The following is a 22299-nucleotide window of genomic DNA, read 5'->3' on the forward strand; positions in this document are numbered from 1 at the left end:
GTTTTCAGTTCAGTTGCAGATGCTGCAGAAGGTGCTTGTGGAGCTGCAGTCAGGGCTCTGTGCAGAGCCTGCCTTAGAGCTGCACCTGCCAGAGCCCTTGGCCCTGAGCAGGGACAGCAGAGCTCGTCACCCCGTGCCTCTTGCCAGAGCCTGTGCCCACAGTGTTTGTGCTGTGTGCCTGCAGCATTGCTGGCTGCTCCTGAGTGGAGCTGATGCCATTCAAATGCTGCTGCTCACTTTTCTTAAATCCTTTCTTTACATTCAGGCTGTCCATGATCATGGCTGTTCTCTGAGAATGCCAGCGTTCTTCAGTTTTGCTGATACTGAACGGAAGGTGAAGGTTATCATTCTCTTTCAAAGGCAAAATGCCATATCCTCTGGGTTGGAGCTTATATGTCACACCCAAAAACATGTCACACGCTTTATCTACTGATAAAGCAACATTAGCGATTCTGAACAAGGCTGCAATGTTTCCCATTCATTTGCTTAGGAGCAGTGGGTTTTGAAAGCAGTTATTTGATGCAGCAATGCCTTTGCGTATATTTCTTGTCTTAAAAGCACTGTCTTGTGATTGTCTTTAACCATGTTATCATCACAGTTACTCGTGTGCAGTATTTTTCCCAGAGAAACTGGACTGAGCACCAATGAAGGGAAACACGGCCAGTTGCCAGCTTAGTGTTGGCTGTGCCTGTTTGCCAAGCTCGCTACAAAGGATGTTTTTGTGGGCAGCTCTAACAGGTGGCATTTTCCCCACATCTCTAATTTGTTTATTTTGGAGTCATGCAGCAATATTTATTACCTTAATATTTACCTTAGAGGTAAATATTTACTTAAATGGTTGTTTATTATTATATTTTATAGAGAAATATTTCTTTATGATATTTAAATGTTTATTCACCTCTTTCAGACACTTTGTAGAAAGGTCAGTACAAACTTAGTGCTTTGGGGTAGCAGGATGTTTTGTTGTGGTATCTGGTGGGCCTTAGGTGGTAACTTGGGGCAGGTGAGAGGTCGGAGTAGTTGCCTTTGCGACATGGGACGGTTGGGCTGCAGCTGTAGAGGGAAACATTTGCAAGCGCGTAGATTCCAGTCAGAGTTCAATCTGCTAGGTCACCCCAGCAAGCTGTCCCAGCACGAGTTCAGTTGGAAGTGGCCCCAGTCCCCCAGGGACGGGTCCCTGCTGGGGAGGGGGTGGAGGGGCTCCGTCCCGTGGAGCCTGGCTGGGGCAGCATGGGGAGCCAGGTCTGGGAGCATGGCTGTGGGAGGAGCGGGTGCTCCTTGGGAATACAGTGAGATTTGGTGTTCATTCCACACTAGTTTATCATCCAGATCCCTGGAGGAAGCAGAGAGAGTGGAAACTGATGTTAATGATCTGGAAAAACATCAAAGCCAGTGGATTCCTGAAAAGGAAACCAAGTTGCTGTTCCGTATTGGATAATGCAGATCTTGGCAGGGGGGAGTTGTAATTTGTCTGGGCAGCTTTGTTGGAAGCATTTATTTCACACACTGCTCTTATTGCAGCAGTTTGCTTCCATATCCCTCCTCCTTTTCAGGAGCTCCATTGGTTTATTCAGTGTGGCTGTGAGTTCTGCTCCGAAACACCAACACATGGCTGTGGAGCCTGGTCGGAGCCCAGCTTGGCTGCCTGGGTGCTGGCAGCTTTGTTTTTCCACTGCTCAGTGATTGACTCAGGAATGCATTGTTACACGTACCTCCCCCTATTTTTTCTTTTTCCTTTTTTTCCCCCCCAAAATGACAAAAGTCTCTTTGAGGTCTTTGTAGATTAAGAAATGGAAGAAAAATTAAAGATTTCGTTACATTTCAGTGCCCATACGTCAACTTCTTTCTTGTTGCAAAATGTCAGGTTATCTATGCCACTTACTTCTCTTCAATGTACATTTTCTTTTAAAATATACTGTATCTTTTATCTGTATGTAATGAGGACAGACGTTTTAATCAGAGGTTAGTCATTTATTTTTGCAAACTATTGTTTTGCTTCATCATTTTTGCAGGTAATTAAATGGTTCGCTTGGCACAGTGTGTCTGCTTTATTAAAACAGGTAATTTTGAAAAAAAGGAAGATGCTATTTTTTGGATCACTGCACAAGAATTGCTTTTATCTTCATCTTCCAGCATAGTTTCTGGTGGTTTTGCGATACTCTCCTATGTTCAAGCATTTTAGTACACCCTGCTCTCTAAAGGGGGAGGCCCTGTGCTACATTTTACTGTCGATCCTGATTCCTGCGTGTACGTTCTTTGCACTTCTTAAGAGTAGAAGCAGAACTAAATTTATTTTTTGTGACACTGAATTTTAATCAGGATGGTCCAAAAAGCAGACAAGTTGTGACACAAGCTTTATTCTGCATTGAAACCTCTTTACTGAGGCTGAGATTAAAGTCAGCCAGTTCTTTACCCTATTGCAATTTCCAGTCTTTGGACTAAGAGACCTGGATAATCTTCAAAATATAAAAGGCTCTATTAATATCCAGCAGTTCAGGGAGACTGAAGTCTCACGTAAAATGCTGCAGCTGCGTATTTCAGGAAGGGAAGTGTACATGTTACTTAATACTGCATTTAATGAGATTCAGAAAATTATATTTCTTATTAAATTAGCTCATCCATGATATACAGAATCTTTGCGTGCTTGTTGCTCCAGCGTACCGCCCTGCGTTATCAGTGTTGCACTCAGGCAGGCATGGCCCAAATGGTGAAAGATGAAGCCATGAGTTCTCCCGCCTGTGTAATTTTTCAGACATGTGATTTTCTGATTAACCTGCTGTCGTCCAAAGTGGCATTCTTTATCTTCATCATCTCACTTTTGCATACTTCTACAAGAGCGTGACAGCTCTGGCTGCGGTGCTGCTCTTTCTCTTGCCTTAGTCTCGGCTGTCCCATGAAGCTGCAGGCTGGCATGGCAATCTCGCCTTCTTCTGCTATAACGTACCAGACGTACAGACTGCACCCATTTTTTGCAGATCACACATCACCTTCCAAGGAAGCTGCTTGTTGATCTCTGCGGAGAGGATTATCTGGCTGCTGCTACCCCTGAAGCCTTGAATTATGTATGAGCAGGTGTACCAGCAGGGACGTTCCCCATCCCAGTGGCGTGGGTGGTGGCAGAGCCGCTGGCGCTGACGCCAATGACTCCGAGCCCACAGGGCGCATCCAAAAGCAAGCAATGGCTGGAGCAGGGCTGTGTCGAGAGGGACGGTGATGCCGGAGGGGACCCCACTGATGATGCGGAGCCCTGCCAGGGCAGGGGTCCTGCTCTGCCCTCGCTCCGCACGCCCAGCAGCAGTCATCGCAGGAATGTGGCTGCTGGAGGAGGATGAGCTGGCGGGACTTGCACAGGTTGCTTGTGGAGCACAACCTTTGAGGCGGGCTGCGCTGTATTTGTTTTGCTTTTCTGAGTGCCATGGTTTAATTTTATTATTTTTTTTTTAAATAGGAAGCCGCTCTGTGGTTTGGATATTTAAACAGTTATTAACCGAATGACAATTAACAGATTGCATAGACAGATTTTCTTTTCAAAACCTCTGAAATTGAGTACAGTTTGCAAAACTATCACGGCATAGTAATGACAATGAATTTTGATTTCCCGGAACTGATATTAGACTCCTTATTAAACTATGTGCATCTGCTTTTAATTTACTCCAAATAATTGGAAAATGCAATGAAGCTTTCCAATTAAAGCACGGCTTTATGCTGTTTAATAATACCCCCATAATATTATAGCTTCTGAAGTGACAGGTGAGTTGGTGTATGAATAAAACATAAAGGCAGCAATAAGGGACAGAAAACCGGAGACAGTTGTTGGGGATTTTAAATGCTGGATGTAATTTGCATATATTAATCTCTTCTTTTCAGCCTTATCAGGCGTTCTTCAGTATTTGAAGTTAAAATAGCGTTGACAGGCGGGAGTACGCTTAGTTTTTTCAAGGATTTATTACTTGTATAATTTCTGATCTTTAATAAGCAGATATGACTGATCCTCATAGTTCTATAGAAATCGGTTAATTGTTCCAGATGGCGTGTACTGATTATGCAAAATTACTTTTCACACCATTTTTTTTTTTCTGATGGAGTTTGGAGTAAAATTAAATTTTTTATAGCCTTCTTATCATGCTGTTTTACAGTGGTTTTTGCACAGAAGTTGAATTTAATCTACTATATTACATTGACCAGCAGAGTTACTCTAATGTAGCATTCTGTGATTTGACAAAGAATAATAGAACACATTGCTCATTGTTCGTTACTGTGCTGCTAATAAAAAGGAGTTCTAGTGTAGAAAACCAGGCTGTTATTTATGAAGAATGCTTAATTTGCACAGTTAAAAATGCAAAATTGTTACAATGAGATGTTCTCTCTTTTGGATAGAAGACTTGGGCAGAACAAATGAAAATAGTCTTGTTGCTACAGATTTCATCTAATAAAAAAGGATTTTTGTAAATCACTGGTGCGGTGAGGCTGTATTTTATTGGGAGGAGCAGTCATGCGGGCAGCACACTCTGACTCCTATCAAGAGGTGTCACTGGTGTTTTCCCTGGTTATCGTCATCCAGATATCTCAATGGCATAATTTCATAATTGAAAACATTTATAAAGGTTGTTGGGCTTCATTTATCTAATGAAGAGCTGTTTATACAAAATAAACCACACATAAAGCCCTCTTCCTAATAAGTTTATTGTAATTCGTTTTGGTGGCGACTCACTGGGAGGAGGTGTGCCGCTGCCTCGCTGTCCCAGCCGGCCACCGGGTCCCGGCAGCGGGTGCCATCCACAGGCGTGCTGTGGGCAGGGTGGTCCCACAGCTGCTCTCGGTCCTGCCGGAGCAGGCAAGATGCTGTGACGGGCATTCACACGTTGCTGCGGGTTTGTCCAAGAGTAATGTGGGGCCCTGGTTAATTCTGGCATCGTGTCCTGTCCCATGCTGTGCTGTGTCCTGCCAGCGGAGGCTTGTGTGAGTTTGCTCCGTTTTCCTCCCTCTGGCCAGACCCAGGGTTGTGACACCTTTGCCCACAGGCAGCGGGTGCCCTGGTGGTGCAAGGGTCCTGCTTGTCCCTTTGGCCGGGCTTTGTCTGGGGGTCTCTGCTGCCGCCACTCTTAGAGCTCTGCTGAGGGGCTGAAGGGAGAGTCGGGGCCAAGCACAAGGCATCTTACTAATCTTTGGAAAGCAAAAAAGCAAATGTTTAAAAAATGACCTTGTGGTTAATGGAATTAAAGTCTCCAATTAAATTAGAAAAGTGGGGATACAGTAAATGGACTTTTATAAGGAGTGCTTATTTTTAACTCAGTAGAAAAAAAGACAAGTAATTAACTCAACCATTAGAAAGCTCAAAATTTCTCACATCTCCTGTGGAACTAGAAAATTGTTTTGTGAATACTTTTGTATATATACAAAAAATATATATGGAGACAACCGATGGCATAAATCAGAAATGATCAGAAAATATTTGTTCTAATGAAGTAATAATTTGGTAGTAATGCTTTTCATCAGTGTAGCTTAAGGCTACATTAAGTGGACAGACTTTATATGGATTCTCTAATTTTAATCTTCAAAATGCTATCTAATGTCTCATTAAGACTTGCATATAATGTATCTTAAGTACAGTCATTAAATATAGTTTAGGGAGATTTATGTTCAGATATTGCTTAAAGATGTTTTAATAGGCCCATTTACTGTGATGATATTAATGAGCTCTTAACACATATTAAGCTTCTAAAACTAGTGGTATTCCTCTTGCAGTGAGCAAAACAACTTAGGAATTGTAAATGAATTGGATGTTCCAACAAGGCCGTTTTTCAATTGAGTCTTCGCACACCCCCTCCAATCCATTTAGCTCTGTAAGCATCGGGCTGCGTCCCCGCTCTTCTGCTGCGCGCTCCTGGCACATGCCGTCCCTGCGCCCTGGCACTGTTGTTTGGACCGGCTCATACCTTGTGTCCTGGGCGTGCAAGGGCTTAGTAGGGGTGGTTTGGCTTGTGTATCCACGTGTAGGTTTAGTGGTGGACTTGGCAGTTCCTGGGTTAACGGCTGGACTTGATGATCTTAAAGGTCATTTCCAACCTAAACGATTCAGTGAAGTGTAGGTTGAGAACAGGCTAAACCTGCGTAAATATTGGTAGCGTGTTACGCAAATCTGGTTGTGTATCCACTAAAATAAACGAATCAAGCACTTTAAGGAAAGAGCCAAATACAATCGTGCTCTCAGATAAATTCTGCTTTTTTGATCATCTAAAGTTAAGATGCAAGAATTGTAATTGCGATAATAAAAATGTTCATTCCCCTATTGTCGCTTTAGTTCCAACTCAGAAAGTTATTGCAAACAAAATTTTCCGGTTTCATCACTTAGCTCTTCTTAAAAAATCCTTCTGAGTTCAGAGACTTTTATAATTACTAAATTGGTTTGTTAGAGGGAGATAATAGCAAATTTCTTCTTTTCATAATTGGACATTTCTTCCCTGTAGGCTAATGTATGCGCAGCACTTACATACACAATAAGCTGTGCTTTTGAAAAGCCATAACTAGCTAATAAGTGCTGTGGTGTCATCAGAGAGTAATGGTTTGCTGATTAGCATAATTAATGACAAATGGTGGTGCGGAGCGGGTGGATTGGTTTAGCAGATGATGAATGCTCTGCAGCCGAGGCTGAGTCCTGCCAAGGCGGCCTGGCTGGCTGGCAGCGGTTGCTCCTCAGCAGGTAGGTCGTTAGTCGCCACCGCCTGCCCCTCGTGCCCGCTGCCGCTCCTCAGCAACTCAGTGGCTCCGTGGGACGAGCCACACGCCGTCACAGCTGTCCTCCGCCTGGCCAGGCGGCACGCCACTCCCAGGGCTGGGGCCTTCGGCCTCACGCCACAGGACTGGCCCGGCACCCACAGGAGAGGAGCTGCGGCCAGCCGGGTGTTCCTGTGGGCTGCCAACGGGCCCTGTCCTCCCAGGGCAGGAAAGAAGCTCCAGGCAGCCGGCCATGCTACAAGACGGGTGCATTTATCTGTGACTTGATTAATCAGGGCTAATTTGCATTCGCAAATGAGACTGATAAAAATGGAGTTACCTTTTCACCTTTAAGGGGGAGGAGGAATTATTTCTAGGTTGTCTCTTTTTTAAGTGATAAGCAACTCTTTTACCAATAAGGATGAAAATACTTAATTTGCATTAGCAAAAGAAGCTAATTATTATATAGTTAATTAGCATCTGGAAATGAAGATTATCTTAATTACAAAGCACAATTTCCTTAATAGCTACAAAACTGTAAGTTTGATCTGTGTGGAGATTGGTGACTATTATTATGTAATTAGTGATCATATTAATGGTGCAGTGTATTTAGATATAATTTGCATATGCAAATGAAATTTACCTGATAGAAATATGTGGCTCCACTAATGACTCTGAGCACTTAAAAATTAAATTACATTAGGAGATCGGGATCCTGAGTTGCCGTGCAGTGGCATGGTGGATTTCCTCCCGCAGAAGGGCTGTTGGCTCTGTGGGGCCATGGCTCCGTGTTCTGGCGGTTGGGAGGACGAGGAAATGTGTCTGCCACGTTGGGAGGACGAGGAAATGTGTCCCCCGCGTTGGGAGAACGAGGAAATGCCCCCCCCCATCTTTTCGGCTCCCCAAACCTCAGTGTTAGGTACAGCCTCCCGCAGCTGGGTGGTATCTGTGCAGCATGGCCATCGCCCCTGCTGTACTGCCATCCTCTCCTGCACTGAAGACCTCAGTTTTGGGTCCTTGTCAAGGCTCTTCTGGCTAGATAAGCGTTACATCATTGGATGGTGGGATCAGTTTCTGTGCATCAGTGAGTTCCAGGGCAGGAGATGGGAGTCCCAGGTCCTTTGTAGCTGTGCTAGTTAGTGAGTTTCTGCTTTCCACTCATGTTTAGGGGTGCCCATGATATGGAGAGCGTGGTGCTTTCAGGACAGCTGATCAGTCTTCCTTTCTCTGCTTTTATTGGAAGCAAAAATTTGCCTGTGTGTTTAAAAAAGCTTAAGTCCCTTAAGACAAAACCATGTTAAGAGAGAGTGCTGTGCACCCTTATCTCCCCACGGAGCCTTGTGGGACAGATGTTGGTCGCTGAGCACACAGCTGGAATTCACACAGCCAGGTTGGCAGCTGTTGCAAGAGTGAGCGTCTGCCACTGCTTGGTGACCTGGCCCCCATCCAGAGGTTTTCAAGTTGGAGAGCCCAGTACCCTCGCAGTGACAACCTTCCTGCTGCTGTTGTATAAAATCACACCTCTGTAGGTGTCTCAGCAAAGGAAAATCAAAGTTACCAGGGCCAGATATTGTAACAAAATGCAGTGTGTGTTTCTTTAATATACCCTGCTCCTAACCTGCAGTACTGAAATGACTGAAGTGCAAAAAATACTATAGCTGGGAGGAAGCAGCCGTTACCCAACAGGATGTTTCTCTCATCAAGAGGGAGAAATTTACAGCCACCGGCCGGGGAACACTGCAGCTATTGTGGGTGCTTCCTGAGATGCTTTTTGCAACTGCCTGCTCCAGCCCAAGTCCTGCCTGCCTGCACCTCCATGCCTCTCTGCGGCAGACAGACATTACATGTTTAATGACTTCCAAGGAGTCTGTCTATCATTACAGCTAGAGCTGAAAGTAATTGAAAAGCGTCTGTGTTTCTCTTCAGCGCGACAGCGTTGCGCAGAGGCTGGAGCAGTGCCTCCACTTTGCCTCCTGTCCTCGAGCGGGACCTGCCCCAGCTCTGCTGCAGCCCCGCACCAGTGCCCTGTTTTGTATCTGCTCTGGTCTAATTAATTAAGGGTTGTTGCTTGGAAGTAGCACATGCTTAGGTGTGATCTTTGAAGTTTAGTGTGGTGCGGAGACTTCAAAGGGGACATTTTATTAAAAAATAATAAAATCAAGAGCTCCTAAACACTTGCAATTTGAAGAGCTTGTTTGAAGTCTCTCCATGTTCTCTGGTGCTGATACAGGCACAGCGCTGAGGTACTACTTAGCCATCACCATGCAGTACTTAACCTTCGCTTTATTTAAAAAAGAAAATAATCAAAACCAGGAGTATTTTCTCAAGTGTTTTCGTGGCTTGATCTAGCAGTAAAGAACTAATTGTGCCATGTCGTGAGCTATGCAGGAAACAGAGAAAATCAAGGCTGACAATCAAATTAGCAAAAATGAAAATTTAGTCCAGGTCTGTTTTTTTAATCAAAGTCTTTTCAAGACGAACAGGAAAGCTGTAAACCTTTCCCATCATGGAGGTTTCCTTCCACAGCCCGGGAGGCCCCTGCTCTCCCGCTCCCCTCACTGAGCACCATGTGGTTCAGTGCTGCCGCCATCCCACTGCCCCGGCCTGGGCACAGGGCACGGGGCTGGGGCGTTCCCAGCGCTGCTGCCCTGCGGCAGCTCCCTGGTGCGAGCTCCTGCTCCCTTGGGAGCTGCAGGACCAACAGCGCAGCCACCCCCAGAGCTGGGTGCGATGCTTCAGGGCCATCTCATGCACTTGGGCTTGTGCCTTTTGGTCCAGTGGAACTGAACAAGGAGAGAGGCGGGAGGCTGAGCCCTGCACCCCTGCTCACGGTCCAGCCAGGGGCTGCTGGAGGCACCTCCAGGGCTGGGGGTGTGGGCAGAGCCCACACGGCGCTGCCAGCCGAGCCCGTGGTGCCAGTTGCTTGCACGGAGCACAGGACCATCCTGACTACTCTGGTCTCCTCTCAGTGCGCTCGACTAACGAGGGGCCGCACAGGGCTGGCGACCTGCTGATCCCCTGGGCAGCCATCAGTGATGGCCTCTGCGGGAGCAGCACAGATGGCAAGCCCAAGCAACAACGTAAACTGCAATATGTCTTGGAGGTGCAGTGGGGCTGCAGCTGGTTTGTTGCGTCGTGGTGATCTGCTGGGCTGGGGGTGGCTCAGCGATCCCCTACCCCTCATTCAAGCGGTCTCTTACTGTGGGGCTGCTCTGGATAGGCTGGAAAGGGGCTGGAGAGCAGCCAGAAGAAACAGGGTTAATGTCTTAATATTTGGGTCCTTTATTAAATAAAGAAGCGTGTGTGTTTTGGAGGGGGTGTCTGCAGCTGGGAAGCGCAGCCTGGGGCAGTTGCAGCATTCCCGATAGCAGCCGGCTTGGCAGGAGCTCACGGGAGAGTTTGCTTTTGTTTTTCCCCTGAGGTTTTGCTATCATTAGTGATTTGGAAATGCAGAGTGGTGGTGTTCCATCTGGGACTCGGTGCCCGGTAGCGCAGAGAGCACACACACATGTTTACTATTCAGACTGCTATTTAAATTACTGTGTACAGAAATACAGAAGTAGGAGGCTTAGCTGTACATTATAGAGAGTGTGGTTTATTTTGAAAAGCTTGCATCCTTCTCTTGATGCGTTGCAGACTGTTGTAAAACTTTTTTTCCATATTTCTGAATGACTTCCCCCTGTACTGAGATCACAGAACGTGCCTGGGTTCATGCAGGTGTCGTGTGCTGTACACTCCACGTGCGGGTGTAAAGGCTCAGGTGTGCAGAGCTTGTGCCAGGGCGCTCGGTGGGAAGCAGAGAGGCGCAAATAGGAGCCAAAGCTGGGAGGCAGTGTGAAGGGGGTGATGTCCTGGTCCCTCCCTGCCCAGCCTGCCCTGACCCGCCGTGGCTGGTCAGCCAACCCAGGTAGCAGTGTGAGTCCTGGTGTGCTGGATGGATGGGCAGGTGCTGGAGCCGGCGGCCTGTGTGTCCTGCAAGGGCTTGGGAGATCCCTGTCCTGTTCCTTGAAAAGCCATCAGCCTAGCGCTGTCACCCTGAGTTCACAGTCACGATTGCAGAGAGTGGCCATTCCCTGGACAAGAACTGTCTCCATGTGCTGTGGGGTGATTCCGTAGCCGAGTCGCAGCCTCACCCCGTGCAGGGCACCGCTTCTGATGGTGAGAGCCATCTCTTGCCCTCCTCGGCCTGGGGGACAAGGCTTGCACGTGGGCTGCACTTTCTCACTTATGTGGAAACCGCGTTCGGAGGGGTCCTCCCTGCTGGGGTGCCCTCCCACCCACGCGAGGCTGGGCTGCGTGCTGGGGCAGCATCAAGCTCTTCTGGTGGGTGCCCTTGGTGTCCGCGCAGGGCAGGGGCTCGCATGTCCCTCCGGTCTAACCGTGGCTGCCCTGGGCAGGTGCGAGCAGCCGCCCAGCCCGATCGCTGCCGTGCCTGCACTCTCTGCCGGCCCCCTGGCTTTTGCCCGCTACCAAGTTCCTCTGGTGTCATGGAGCTGAAAATTAAGTTTTCTCTAAACAGGTGAGCTTTGCTGGGTTTATGGTATTGCTGTAGGCTGGTTTATGAGATACTCATCTTGGTAAAACATAAACACTCTGCTAGCATTTCAGGTCTGGGGAAAATCTGAAGACTTTTGCAGTATTACAGAAAGCTCTTTCTAAAATCTAAGATCATTTGAATTTTAAAGGTGGCAATAGTACATTCAGCGTTGGGGTTTTTTTGTTGGTTTGGATTAGCAATGCTTAGTTTTCAGAGTCATGTGGGAAAATGTTTTGCAAGGGATTGATTGATTTAAATATTTTTAATATCAGCAGTTGAAAATTCAAGTGTAAAAGGCCATACAAAAATAGCAGTAAAGAAATCCAAAGCTATAAAACCTTATGGTGAGAATTTAAATGCAGAAACAGCTGTTATTTCCTTGGGAGTTGAGGTATATAAACTCTTCCATGGCTGTGTATCCCCACAATAGTGGTGTGAAGAATTAGCGCTCAGTGCAGTGTGCAAACTGAACCCGCCAAGCACTGAGGCAGCTATTCATCTATACCCAGGAGCTAAATATGACAATGTTAGCATTTTTCATTTCCCTGACGTTACCATTAATAAAGCAATGATCCAAAAGAAGCTTTGCTGAGTCTGTTCTTTATGCTTCCATCACTCACGACTAGATAATTTCACACAGGATCGTTTTTAAATTAAATGACGATAAAAGCGCTCTGCTGTCCTGTGTTCACTAGTTCATAGAAGTCTATCAAGTCATTAATGTGTCATGACAAACTGCTAGTTGGATACAAGAGTAATTAATTATTTGCATAAATAACAGGTTGAACTTCGTGCTTTGAACCGCAATGACATATGCGTCACATCACGGACATCGCAGAACCTCTTGCATAGAGTTCATGGGAGGGGTGAAGCTGAGCCAGGCATGTTCTGCAATCGCATCCTCACTCGCTTCAAATGGTCAGGAGCTTGGCTTGGGTTTTGATGCTTTTTGTGTTCCGAAGTTCTTCATTAATGGTTGTTTCAAGAAAGCATCTGATCATTGAAGATTTCAATGAACAATTATACAGATTTTCATAATCACCATTAATCACCACATATTTTTCAAGATAATTACAGCAATTATTATTTAGATTCCTCTTTTATGTGCGCATAGTAGAAAAGAACAAGTGCTTATTACGCTGGGTAGTGTAGAGAACTATGGTCTGAAGTTCTTTGTCATCCAGAAACTCATTATGTTAGCTGATGCTGCCTGTGAAAGTTCGTCAGCATGTTTAAATTAGGGTAGCATTGGCAGGTCTGATTATTTAAATCTGGTAGCTTTGCTAAAAATATAGTTATTCAAGAAAGATGAATTACTAATTTGACAACTGAGATTTACTTGGAGTCTACAGCACAGAAGTCAGCATCTATCGTGTGCTTAGGGGAAGGTGACAGTACTTTTTCAGATTAAAGAGAGAATTTCTAAGCAAGCTAACAAGTTGTATTTATAGAGCACAGTTTTGTGGCCTGCCCTTTAAGGGCTGAGAGTAAGTCTTAGTGAATGGTAATGAAGAAGCAGCCACTGGTTGAAAGTTGGTTGTGCTTTTCAGTGGTCCTGCCCCGATGAAGAGGGTGGCATGCTCCCCTGCCTCTCACCTGAGGGCTCTGGCCTCCTCCCTGCTGCCCCTGGCTCCTTTCAACTCTTTTATCTAATTGCAGTAGGCTAATTGGATGTGACCCTCAGGGAGGAGCTGCTCCTGGCAGACAGAAGCCACCTTTCTGAAATCCCTTTTTAGTTTGTTCTGTTCAGAGGGAGAAGAGTGCAGGCACCTCCCTAATGTGTTGCAGATGCTGTGCTCATAGTTGCACGGGGAGAACCTGCTGCCTCCTGGATCCAGCCCCTCCATGCTGGGCCCCCGGCATCCTCCTGGCAGGTGAGGCTCTGCAGCCGAGCAGCAATTCCATGTGCAGGGTCAGGAGCTGCAACCACTCAAGGGCTGTGGCTGCCTTGGAACACACTGGCGGAGGTGGTGTTCCCGCTGGCCCTGCTGCTGGCCTGGCTTGGAGCAGCTTTGTCTACCTGTGCAAGCAGGCTTTAAATGAAACGTGCAAGGTACAAATGTCCTATAGGTATTAAAAATATTTTAAAGTCACAGTCTTTTAAAATGTTAAAACCTATGTGGATCAGTGCATGAGCTTACTCGTGTAGTGGTATGAGTAACACTACTGATGGTAATGCTGTAAAAATGTGATCTTGCCCACCTTTTCTGTTCTGAATCAGTGCAGGTTGCCTTTGGAAAGAGAGCTGTACTTTATCATTCGCCGGCACCAATTTCTTTTTATCCCTTTGTGTTACTGTCTGCTGGTCTTGAACGTGGCACAAATTGACATTGAGAAGTGCTGAATAGCTCTTGGCCAGACTAAAACAAGAACTGCAGCTCCAGGCCAGAGCCTGGCTGGTAAGTCTTGACGCTGGCCCTGGCAATGGTAACACTGGGCAGAATCGCAGCACAGCGCTCTGCTCATCAAAGACTGCCAGGAATGCCTCAAAAGCAACGGAGAGGAGGTGGGAAAGGAAAAAGGGAGGAATCAGAGGCTGCTGCTGATGTTTATTTACAGTACATCAGAACAAGGGACATGGAATTAAAAGCCTCCTACATTTCTGGTTTCATTTAATTTTCTTATGAAAGTAACTGGCTGCTGTAAATGGTAGTAGCATACTGTCTGGTGGTGCACAGCGGGAGCGATGGCACCCGTGCCCAGACCCAGGTGCCAGACACCCCGGCAGACCACAGTGCAGCGACGGGAGCTCTGCCCTGCCTGTTGCTGGAGATGCCGGGCCCTGGCGATCGCTTCCTGCAGTTACCTTCTGCAAGTCTTGGTGAGCTGGGGGCAGGGGGAGTGCTTTGAAGGGGTCAAGCCATACGCTTTGAATGCAAGCTTGCTCATGTGCAGCCCCATCACGGCAGCACTGCTGCTGGTGCTGCACAGCCATGCTGCACATGGGAAACATGGAGAGATGGGTCCTGTGTGGGGAGAGGTGTCTGCCAGGGCTGGGCACGTGCTGCTGAGCTGGTGGTGCAGCAGCTGGCGCTGCCCGGGAGGTACGCACTGCAGAGTGCAGGGAGGGACCGGTGCTGCAGCCTGGCCTCGGGACAGCCTGGCCCTGCTGCGGCGAGGGGCTGTGCAGCGGGCAGGGGTACGCAGCACTGAGCCTCCCCTGTAAAATCACTGCAAAAAGGCATTGCTGCAGCTGGAGTTTTGTTGGAAGCAGCATGGTTTTGTTCAAACATGATGCAGTCTTGTTGACATGATGTAAAAGCTAATGTTAATGTGAGACGGTTCAGTGTTGTGCTGGAACAAGTTGTCGCTGCAATTGTTAATCTTCTTGGATTTGTATATACACTCTTAAAAGGAAGCTGGGTGCCTCATTCCTGAAGTCCTTGTGAACGTGAAAAAAATGAGGCAGCAGCTTTGAATCTCTCCCTTCCTGTGGCCAGTGCTGCTGGAGGGCAGGCAGCACCTCCCAGGGCGAGGTGGGGGACACAAGGGTGTCCTTCCTCCAAAGTGGTTCCTTTGTCCAGGGCCATTGTCCAGCCTGGAAGCAGAGGCAAGGGATGAGCAGCCGGTCCCCACGTGTCGGGGGGGGGGAGGGTTCCCCACTGGCCAGCACTGGGGGCTCCTGGAGCTCGGCCAAGCCGTGGGGCAAAGGTTGCCACCCTCCCGGCACTGGGGAGGCAGCCGGCTGTGGCAGCCTGGTGCTTGAGTCCCATAAAGTTTCCTGAATTGGTGGGTATTTAAATCCTTGTGACTCCTAGTGCCTGGCTGTGAACAGAGCTGTTGAATGAGTGTGTTATTTTCTGATTTCTCCCTTTAATGTATTTTACCAGCAGCCTGGTGACGGGCCTGACACGCTGGCTCCTGTGCACGCTCCTGCGCTTTGGGAGTGCAGCATTAATAACACACTTCCATGCATCATGCCATTTTTAAGCATGATCGTTATGATAAAGGGCATATACTTAATTACCGGCCTGCTTAATTACAGCTCTGTTGAAGCTCGTTTGTTTAGGAGAGTGCTAATTGCGCTGCTGAGCCTTTGGCACACCCTGCTTTCATCTGCTGCTTTGCTCTGCAGTTTTGAGCTCTGAGAGGACTGGAGTGCTCAAGGACCGAAGGACGGATGGAGGCAGTCCAGCGGGGGCTGCCGCGAGAGCACGCACGCTCATTGCAGCTTATTCTTTAAATTACTTTACAAAAGCCGGCGTGTGACTGATCAAAGCAGGTTTCTGTCGGGATAACAAATGCAGATGGTCTTTCAGGTTCAAAACTTCCTGGATTTGGTGATGCTGCTTTTTATCTGCTTCCTTTTGTTTTGCGTAGCACTGTGGCTGCCACAAATAACTCCAGTGGAGGGGGTTTTTAAGTCGAAAATATACAAAGTAAATGTAAAATGCTAAGTATGCTTAGTAACCCTTGTTAAATCACTAATGTGGTAACTCATTGGTGCTGATGGAAGTCACAAACAGCAAGTGGAGAAACACTGGGTTCCTGGGTGCAGATGCTTTGTGAAAGAAAACCCTATTTGAGGATTACTTGAGGGCATTTCAGGGCTTAAATTTGCTCTAGTTTGAAGTTTTCATTTCTTTCAGAGCTGAAATTTAAAGACTTAGAACGTTAAAGACGTAACAGAAATAAAGGGGGTGTGTTTGGGGCTGCACTCTGCCTTAGAAATGTGCCCTTTTCAGTCTTGTGTGGAAATTGCTGAGTTACATGTTTTAAAAATAAGTGTCTCCCTTGTACTGACACGTCTTGTGGGAGGCATTCTGTGACGTTTCTGAGGTGGTGATAGCAAGACAGAAACACTGAACATCATTGCACTAAGAAGAATACACCAGACAATATAAAGGCAAACCAGCCTCTTGGTGTCAGTGAGGTTGTGCTACAGAGTTGGCCCAGTGATACAAGGCTGTTCTGTGTGTTGTGATGTCCTTGTGTCTGTCTTCATATTCCACTGGTTTACATCTTCCAGATGTGGTTTGCAAGTGTCTGAGATCCATTGCTCGCTGTTGGGTTTGCCCTGGCAGGAGCCAGGCCGGGGAAGGTGCTTGGCCCTGGATTTTTGATTTCATCCTGCCCAGGCAGTAGTACTGACTGCCGTGGGGAGGTGTGTGTCACCTGAACGAGGTATGGTCCTTAGCCTCTTGCTCAGACACCACTGGCTTTGCTCAAATGGTTCTGTGTGGTACTGGTAAACAGATGTCTGTCCTCTTAAACTGTGTGTATTTAGTTTCAGTTTCAAATACTGCCCTGTTTGAGCAGCTGAACCAAATCGGAAGACTCAGCGTTGAGTGTATGAGATTGTATATGGATAGAGCAGGGAGGGTTTATTGAATTCCTGATTTGGTAGGGACTAACCCAGCTGTGACTCGAACAGAGAGAAACCACTGACAGGTTAGAGGGAGGAAAAGCCTGGCAATAACTTCTATGAGGTATCAATCATGTGTCAATGCCATGAATACCTGATCTGTCACTGGGAATGTGTGAAGTTGCATGTCAAAGTCAGCTGGAAATGTGACATGTCTACTCGTTTTGTCCCTTTCAGCAATGGATGGAGTGCCTTTTATGATTTCAGAGAAGTTTGCCTGTGCTCCTGAAGGGGTGAGTTGCCTTCTTTGTTCTCCCAGTGTCTAAAATTCATCTTTGCATGAGGAACGATCACAAAGCATCAACACAAACTACCCATTTCTGGGAGCTTTTCTTTTGTGGGGCCTAATACGTACCTAGTGCTTGAGATGACCCAAGGTTGTGTTTCACAATACTTTCCCATAGTGTGGGAATGGCTTTTGCCAGATTACTTCTAAAACTGAATTGTCCCAGGACTTGAAGATTTATCACCACCAGAAACAGGAATGTCAATGGGACTCTGGCGCTGGAAACATACCTAATTTCTTAGCTTAGATTGTAAAGAAAGCTGCAAATGAACAGCTGTCCTAGATTTAACCTGCTGTGGAGATGGCATAGTGCAGTCAGCTTTACAGCTTCCCTTTTGTGCCCCAGAAGTTCAATGCAATGGTAATGGCATGGTGCACCTTAGTGATGGCAGCTGCCATGTGGCTCCTGCGGCTCCGCACCCTGCATGGGCAGAGCTGGGTGGCCACACGTGGGCAAGGATCTTCCAGAGTTACTCACTCTTGGTGGGCGCTGGTGGTTTTGCAGGTGGAGCGCAAGCAGCTGTAGCTGGCCCGGGATAGCAGGGTTGCCACAGCTGCGCTGGCCAAAATCCAGTTTGGTGGGAAGGCTGCACCCTCATGTTTGCGAGTTCCAGCCTGTAAGGTTTGCGGAGGTGGATATGTCCTAATGACACCACAGCTGGACCTCGGCTGCGTTCCAGGGAGCAGGAGCAGGGATGGAAGAACGATTTTAGGATTCCCATTGCCCTCTGCCATGGGAGATTATACAAGCCAAAGTGTCTCAAGTGCAGCAACAAAACAGGCTGGGTTATTTTCATGTGGCGTGTTTCTAAGTGAGTTCACTCCTGGAGTGGAGTCCTGCTCGGCATGCCTGTGCTGCTGGCGGCAGGGCTCCTGCCTGGCAGCGGGGAGCTCGGGAGGGCACCGCGTCCTGCGTCCTGCCTGCTTGGTGCCGACAATGGCCTGGGCAGGACAGGTTTGCTCAGCTGAAACAGAAACCCCCATACCGCTTCAGAATTACTTTTGAGTGTCACTGGGCCAGTCCTAGTTTAAGTTGGTGATCCAGAGCTCAGAGGCTCCACCTCCCGTTACCAGTTCCCCAATCCATTTGATCCTAAAACAATAGCTCTTTAAAAATCAATTTACAAGAAGCTGTTAAGGCAAACACCAAGCCTCAGCTGTATCTGATTTTTCATGTTGTGCTCCCACTTTGTGCTTTCTTCTTCCTGCTGACACAACCTGCGTGTGCAGCCGGATGCAGTTTTTCACAACCATTGCTTTCTGAAAGGGTTGTTTATGGGCCGTTATTCCCAGAAAGCTGGAGTCCCTGCTGCGAGGACAAATGCAGAGAGATTAGGTCGTGCTAATCCTCCCCTCGGATCCTTTAGACACCATTGCCACCATATGGTCAGTTTGGTCAGGGCTTCTCACAGCCGGTGCTGCTCACACCTATGTGCTGTGGCCATATGAAATCCATAGGGTGTTACAGAGTGCGTTGCAGTAACAGCCATGCTGCAGCAGGGAGATGGCTGAGGAACTACCTGTGTGAAGTGACACCGAGATGAGTGTCAGCTGTCCCCGCTTAGGGAGAAAGGCGTTAGAGCTGTTATTCCTAACCCGCCTTCTGCTTCTTCACTCTCGTGGTGGACTGAGAAAAAGGCTTATGCACGTGTTTACAGATGGTGCCTCTAAATCTCTGGTGATAAGGGTATTTGCTGACTTTAAACAAAAACAAAACAAAACAAAAAAACCCCTGAATTTGACATTTCTGTTTCTTTTTTTTTTTTTGCCAGATGCAGCCAGTTGATCTCTTGGGCATCACAATCAAAACTCTTGCAGAAATAGAAAAGGAGGTAGGTAGCCAGCCAGGCACTAAGCAAAAGTGTCGTGAGAGCTGTGTTCACTTTGTTGTGAGATCCTTTCCCTTATGGAAGAGGCCTCTCTTGACTTCCCCAAGTCACTGTTGGTGGATAAAAGTCAACATGATTCAAACAGTAAGCTCAGAATTGGGGATGTCCTCTGTGATCTGTGCCAGGTGAAGGTACTTTAGATGCTGAATCTAATGGCAGAGTCTGCTGCCCTCCGTTTAATTCCAGATGTCTTTCTATTTAACCTTTCTCATTTATTAACAAAACACGTTACAAACGGGACACTGTATTAGGTTGCCTCTTGCGTCTCAGGGAAGCAAATGAACTTGTCTAAGCAATGTCAGGTGAACTCCTTCATCGTTTTTCAGTTTGATAGTGCTGGTAACGTTACCAGGAAAATGGGGCTGCACTGCCAGTGAGTGTGAGTCTTCTAGGAGCTTGGGGGAGAGACATGTATCAATCTGAGGGTGGTCTCACATTCTTGAGGGAGCGTTTTGGTATATGCGTGACTTGGGCTGCATGGTGCCAAGGAGCCACCTGCTCTGCAAGGGCTGCCTCTCGGCTGAAGTCTCAGACCAGGAGGAAAATTGTTTCAGCAGCACATGCTTCTTCGGGTACCACCAGTCACAAACATATCTTGTGCCAACCAGCTGGGTTGAAGGCAGAGAGAAAGAAGATGGTGTTGCAAAACCTCCAGACTCATCATGACTTCTCCGCTTTCTGATTCCAGTTGTGAGTCCAGTTTCCTGAATCCATCCTCTTCTCCCGATGCAAGTTTTTTCTGAGTACAAAAAGAAGGTGGTCGGTTGCCAGGGCTTTCCAGGCACCCAGTGGGCCAGGGGAGCACCGACGGTGGCTCAGTGCTGCCCGACGGGGGCAATCACTGGCAGAAGCACCTGCCGCCTTGGGCGCTGTGGGCCTGCCGTGTGGCATGTGTGCCCTGCTTCTGTTTGGGGCTGCCTGCGCCCGTCACGAGGGCCCCACGCACTGTGAGCCAGGGGTGCTCAGGGCTGCAAGCCCCTCTGCATGCCTGCCTCCTTCCCCCCACTCACGCCAGGAGCTGGCCATGGGGCAGCAGGTCCCTTTTGCTGGGGGGAGGGCAAAGTGGTGTTGGATTTGCTTCTGTTGTCCTCTGCGTGTTGCCTGGTGCAGGAGAGGTCTGGGCACCACTGCGGGGGGGGCTGTGCAGCCCTGCCCCATGCCCCTTGCAGGCCAGTGGCATGCAGCGACACTGGCACCGGCGTCATTTGTGGCCTTGGGAGGAGAGGTTGATACCTGCCAGCTCTCCCCACACCCTCCCGTTCTGTTACAGGCTGTGTGCATTTCAGAGTAATGAAAAGTATAATTATGCAGCCCATATTCCTTGATGAAGCATCTTGTCTGTACATAGATAGCTGTGCATATAAATATTGTGAATTTCTGCATGGCTTTATTTCCCTTGCAAGCAATAGCACCATTACAGCAAATCTTCTGGATTTCCAAAGCAGCAAGAACATTTTCCCTGGAGCTAGATGCCTTGCAAAAAATATTCCCAAAGAATTCCAAGAGTTACTGTTCTCTGTCGTGCATTTGCAGATGTGTGCACCCTGCGAGGTGAGCTGCATGGACTCTGCCCTTTCGGGAACGCTGTTGAAAATGGGTGCTCAGGCTGCACCTGGAGCCCTGCGGTGCGGAGTGGTGCGGAGCGGAGGGCCGGCGGGCTGGAGGCGAGGGTGCCGTGCGGCCGCCGCTGCTCTGGTGGATGCCGGGCCCCGAGGAGCGGGGCCGCGCGGGTGTGGCCTCACGGCGCCTGCCCGTCCCGGTAGCGGGACAAGCACCGAGCGGGCGGCGGGGCGGCACCGCGACCGGGCGGGCAGCGGCGTGCGCGGCCGGCGGGTGCCCTGGGCCTGGCGGAGCCCTCCCCCCGCCCCCCCCCGCGCCCCCCCCCGCTGCAGCCGGGTTGGGCGGAAAGTCTGGGGAGAGGCTAATTAGTAAAGCAGCATCTCGGATTAATCATTCCTCCTAAACTGACAGGGAAGGCGGTGCGTTTAACCACCTCATTGCTACGAGTTTTCGTGGGCTGCTCTTCGCGAATATGTTTTGATGAAGAAGTTGTACATCTAAAAGGGCTTAAAATTTTAATTTTATACAGAAATATTTTTCCTTGTTCTCGTGTTTGTAGTCAATTCTCCGGAGTGCAGTCACATGAAATGTTCTTTAAATGAACATATTTGCTAACTGGCATGATTTCAGTTTTTAAAACATTGGTTCCAGCAATTAGGCATTTTTTTCAGTTCCCAAATGACTAGAGAAATTCGTCTTGATTATAATTGCTCTTAGCCACGCATATCTAATTTGTGTCTTTTTAAGTGTTAATTAGTAAACAGTTTGAGCTGACATCTTTATGTGTTTGTGTGTTGAAAAATGAGGCTTATTGCTTATTTAGCTTGGGGCTGGTACTGCTAGCTGTGACATCATGACATTGAGGTGAAATTAATGAAGACGCGTTTGCCAATTAAAACGCAGCCTGCAGAAGGACGGCTCCGTGGCGCGTCCCCTTGCGCCGTGCAAGCGGCCGCTAATGCTCGGCTCTGTGCGGCCCGGCCCGGCGCGGCGCGGTGCGGCTCGGCTCGGTTCGGCTCGGCGCGGCGCGGCGCGGCGCGGCCCAGCCGGGCGGGCGCCTTCCCCGGGGCCGGGGCCGTTCCCGCCGCCGCCCAGCCGCGCACCGGCCGGGGAGCGGGGCCGCCGCGGAGCCCGCGCGCCCTCTGCCGGCCCGGGGAGGGCCCCGCTGCAGGGCCCGCGGTGACCTGCGCTGCAGGGCCCGGCTGATGCCCGCGGGAGGAGCAGGCCCTGCCGCAGCTGGGCGCTGAGGGCTGCTGGCGAGCCGAAGCGGGGCGGTAAGAAGGTTTTGGCGCTGGAGCAGGGAAGGCCGAGCCACATCTGCTGGGAGAGCCGGCTGCGGGAGCAGGCCCAGCTTGCCTTTCCAGCAGGGGCACGCAGCCCGCACACAGCTCCGAGGGTGCCTGGCACCACGCACAGGCCCGCAGCAGCCCTGGCATAGCCAGCCCGGCCAGCACCGTGGCCCTAGCCCCGCACACGTGGCCGGGGTCAGGCACCAGCAAAGTCACTGAGTTCCCGAGGCCGCCGTGCTGGCTGCGTGTGCCGAACCCCAGGCTGGCTGCTGAGGAGTGGTGACAAATGAGTCTGGCCCAGGGGAACAGGGGGACATCTTGGTGACATCCCAGGAGCCATAAAGAGGACAATGGGGAACATGAAGGACGGTTCATATCCAGGGCTGTTACGGTGGGTGAGCCGGCGCCGTGTGCTGCTCCTGCTTCAGCCGCAGCACCAGCGATGGGAGAGCCGCCGCCGCCCTGGCCTCTCCAACGGGTGCCATGGCATGGCAAGGGGCCACAGTGGCACCCAGGGTGGCCTGGGGCTGTCAGGATGCGGCCTGTGGCGTGCCACGAGATGGCACTGCTACGGTGCACTCGTGTGCGCTGTGGCGCCCAGGCCTGCACCGCCCCATCCTGCCGGCAGCAGGGTTGTCCCTCAGCAGCAGGGATGTCCC

General features: G+C 49.0%; 1 protein-coding gene across 6 annotated transcripts in view; it reads left to right on the plus strand.

Annotated features, from left to right (window-relative positions):
* The window catches only part of MVB12B (multivesicular body subunit 12B), a 68820-nt gene that overhangs the window by 41152 nt on the left and 5369 nt on the right, over positions 1 to 22299 (plus strand). For 3 of the 6 annotated variants that reach the window (XM_037399114.1, XM_037399116.1, XM_037399115.1), the window contains 3 exons: positions 16794 to 16849; positions 18675 to 18734; positions 20325 to 21125. In XM_037399114.1, coding sequence (XP_037255011.1) covers positions 16794 to 16849; positions 18675 to 18734; positions 20325 to 20720 — 512 coding nt within the window. In that variant the 3' untranslated portion in view covers positions 20721 to 21125. The other 3 variants (XM_037399117.1, XM_037399118.1, XM_037399119.1) reach the window with 3 other exon arrangements.

This window comes from Falco rusticolus, chromosome 9 (genome assembly GCF_015220075.1).
Source record: "Falco rusticolus isolate bFalRus1 chromosome 9, bFalRus1.pri, whole genome shotgun sequence".
In the NCBI taxonomy this organism is placed as follows: domain Eukaryota; kingdom Metazoa; phylum Chordata; class Aves; order Falconiformes; family Falconidae; genus Falco; species Falco rusticolus.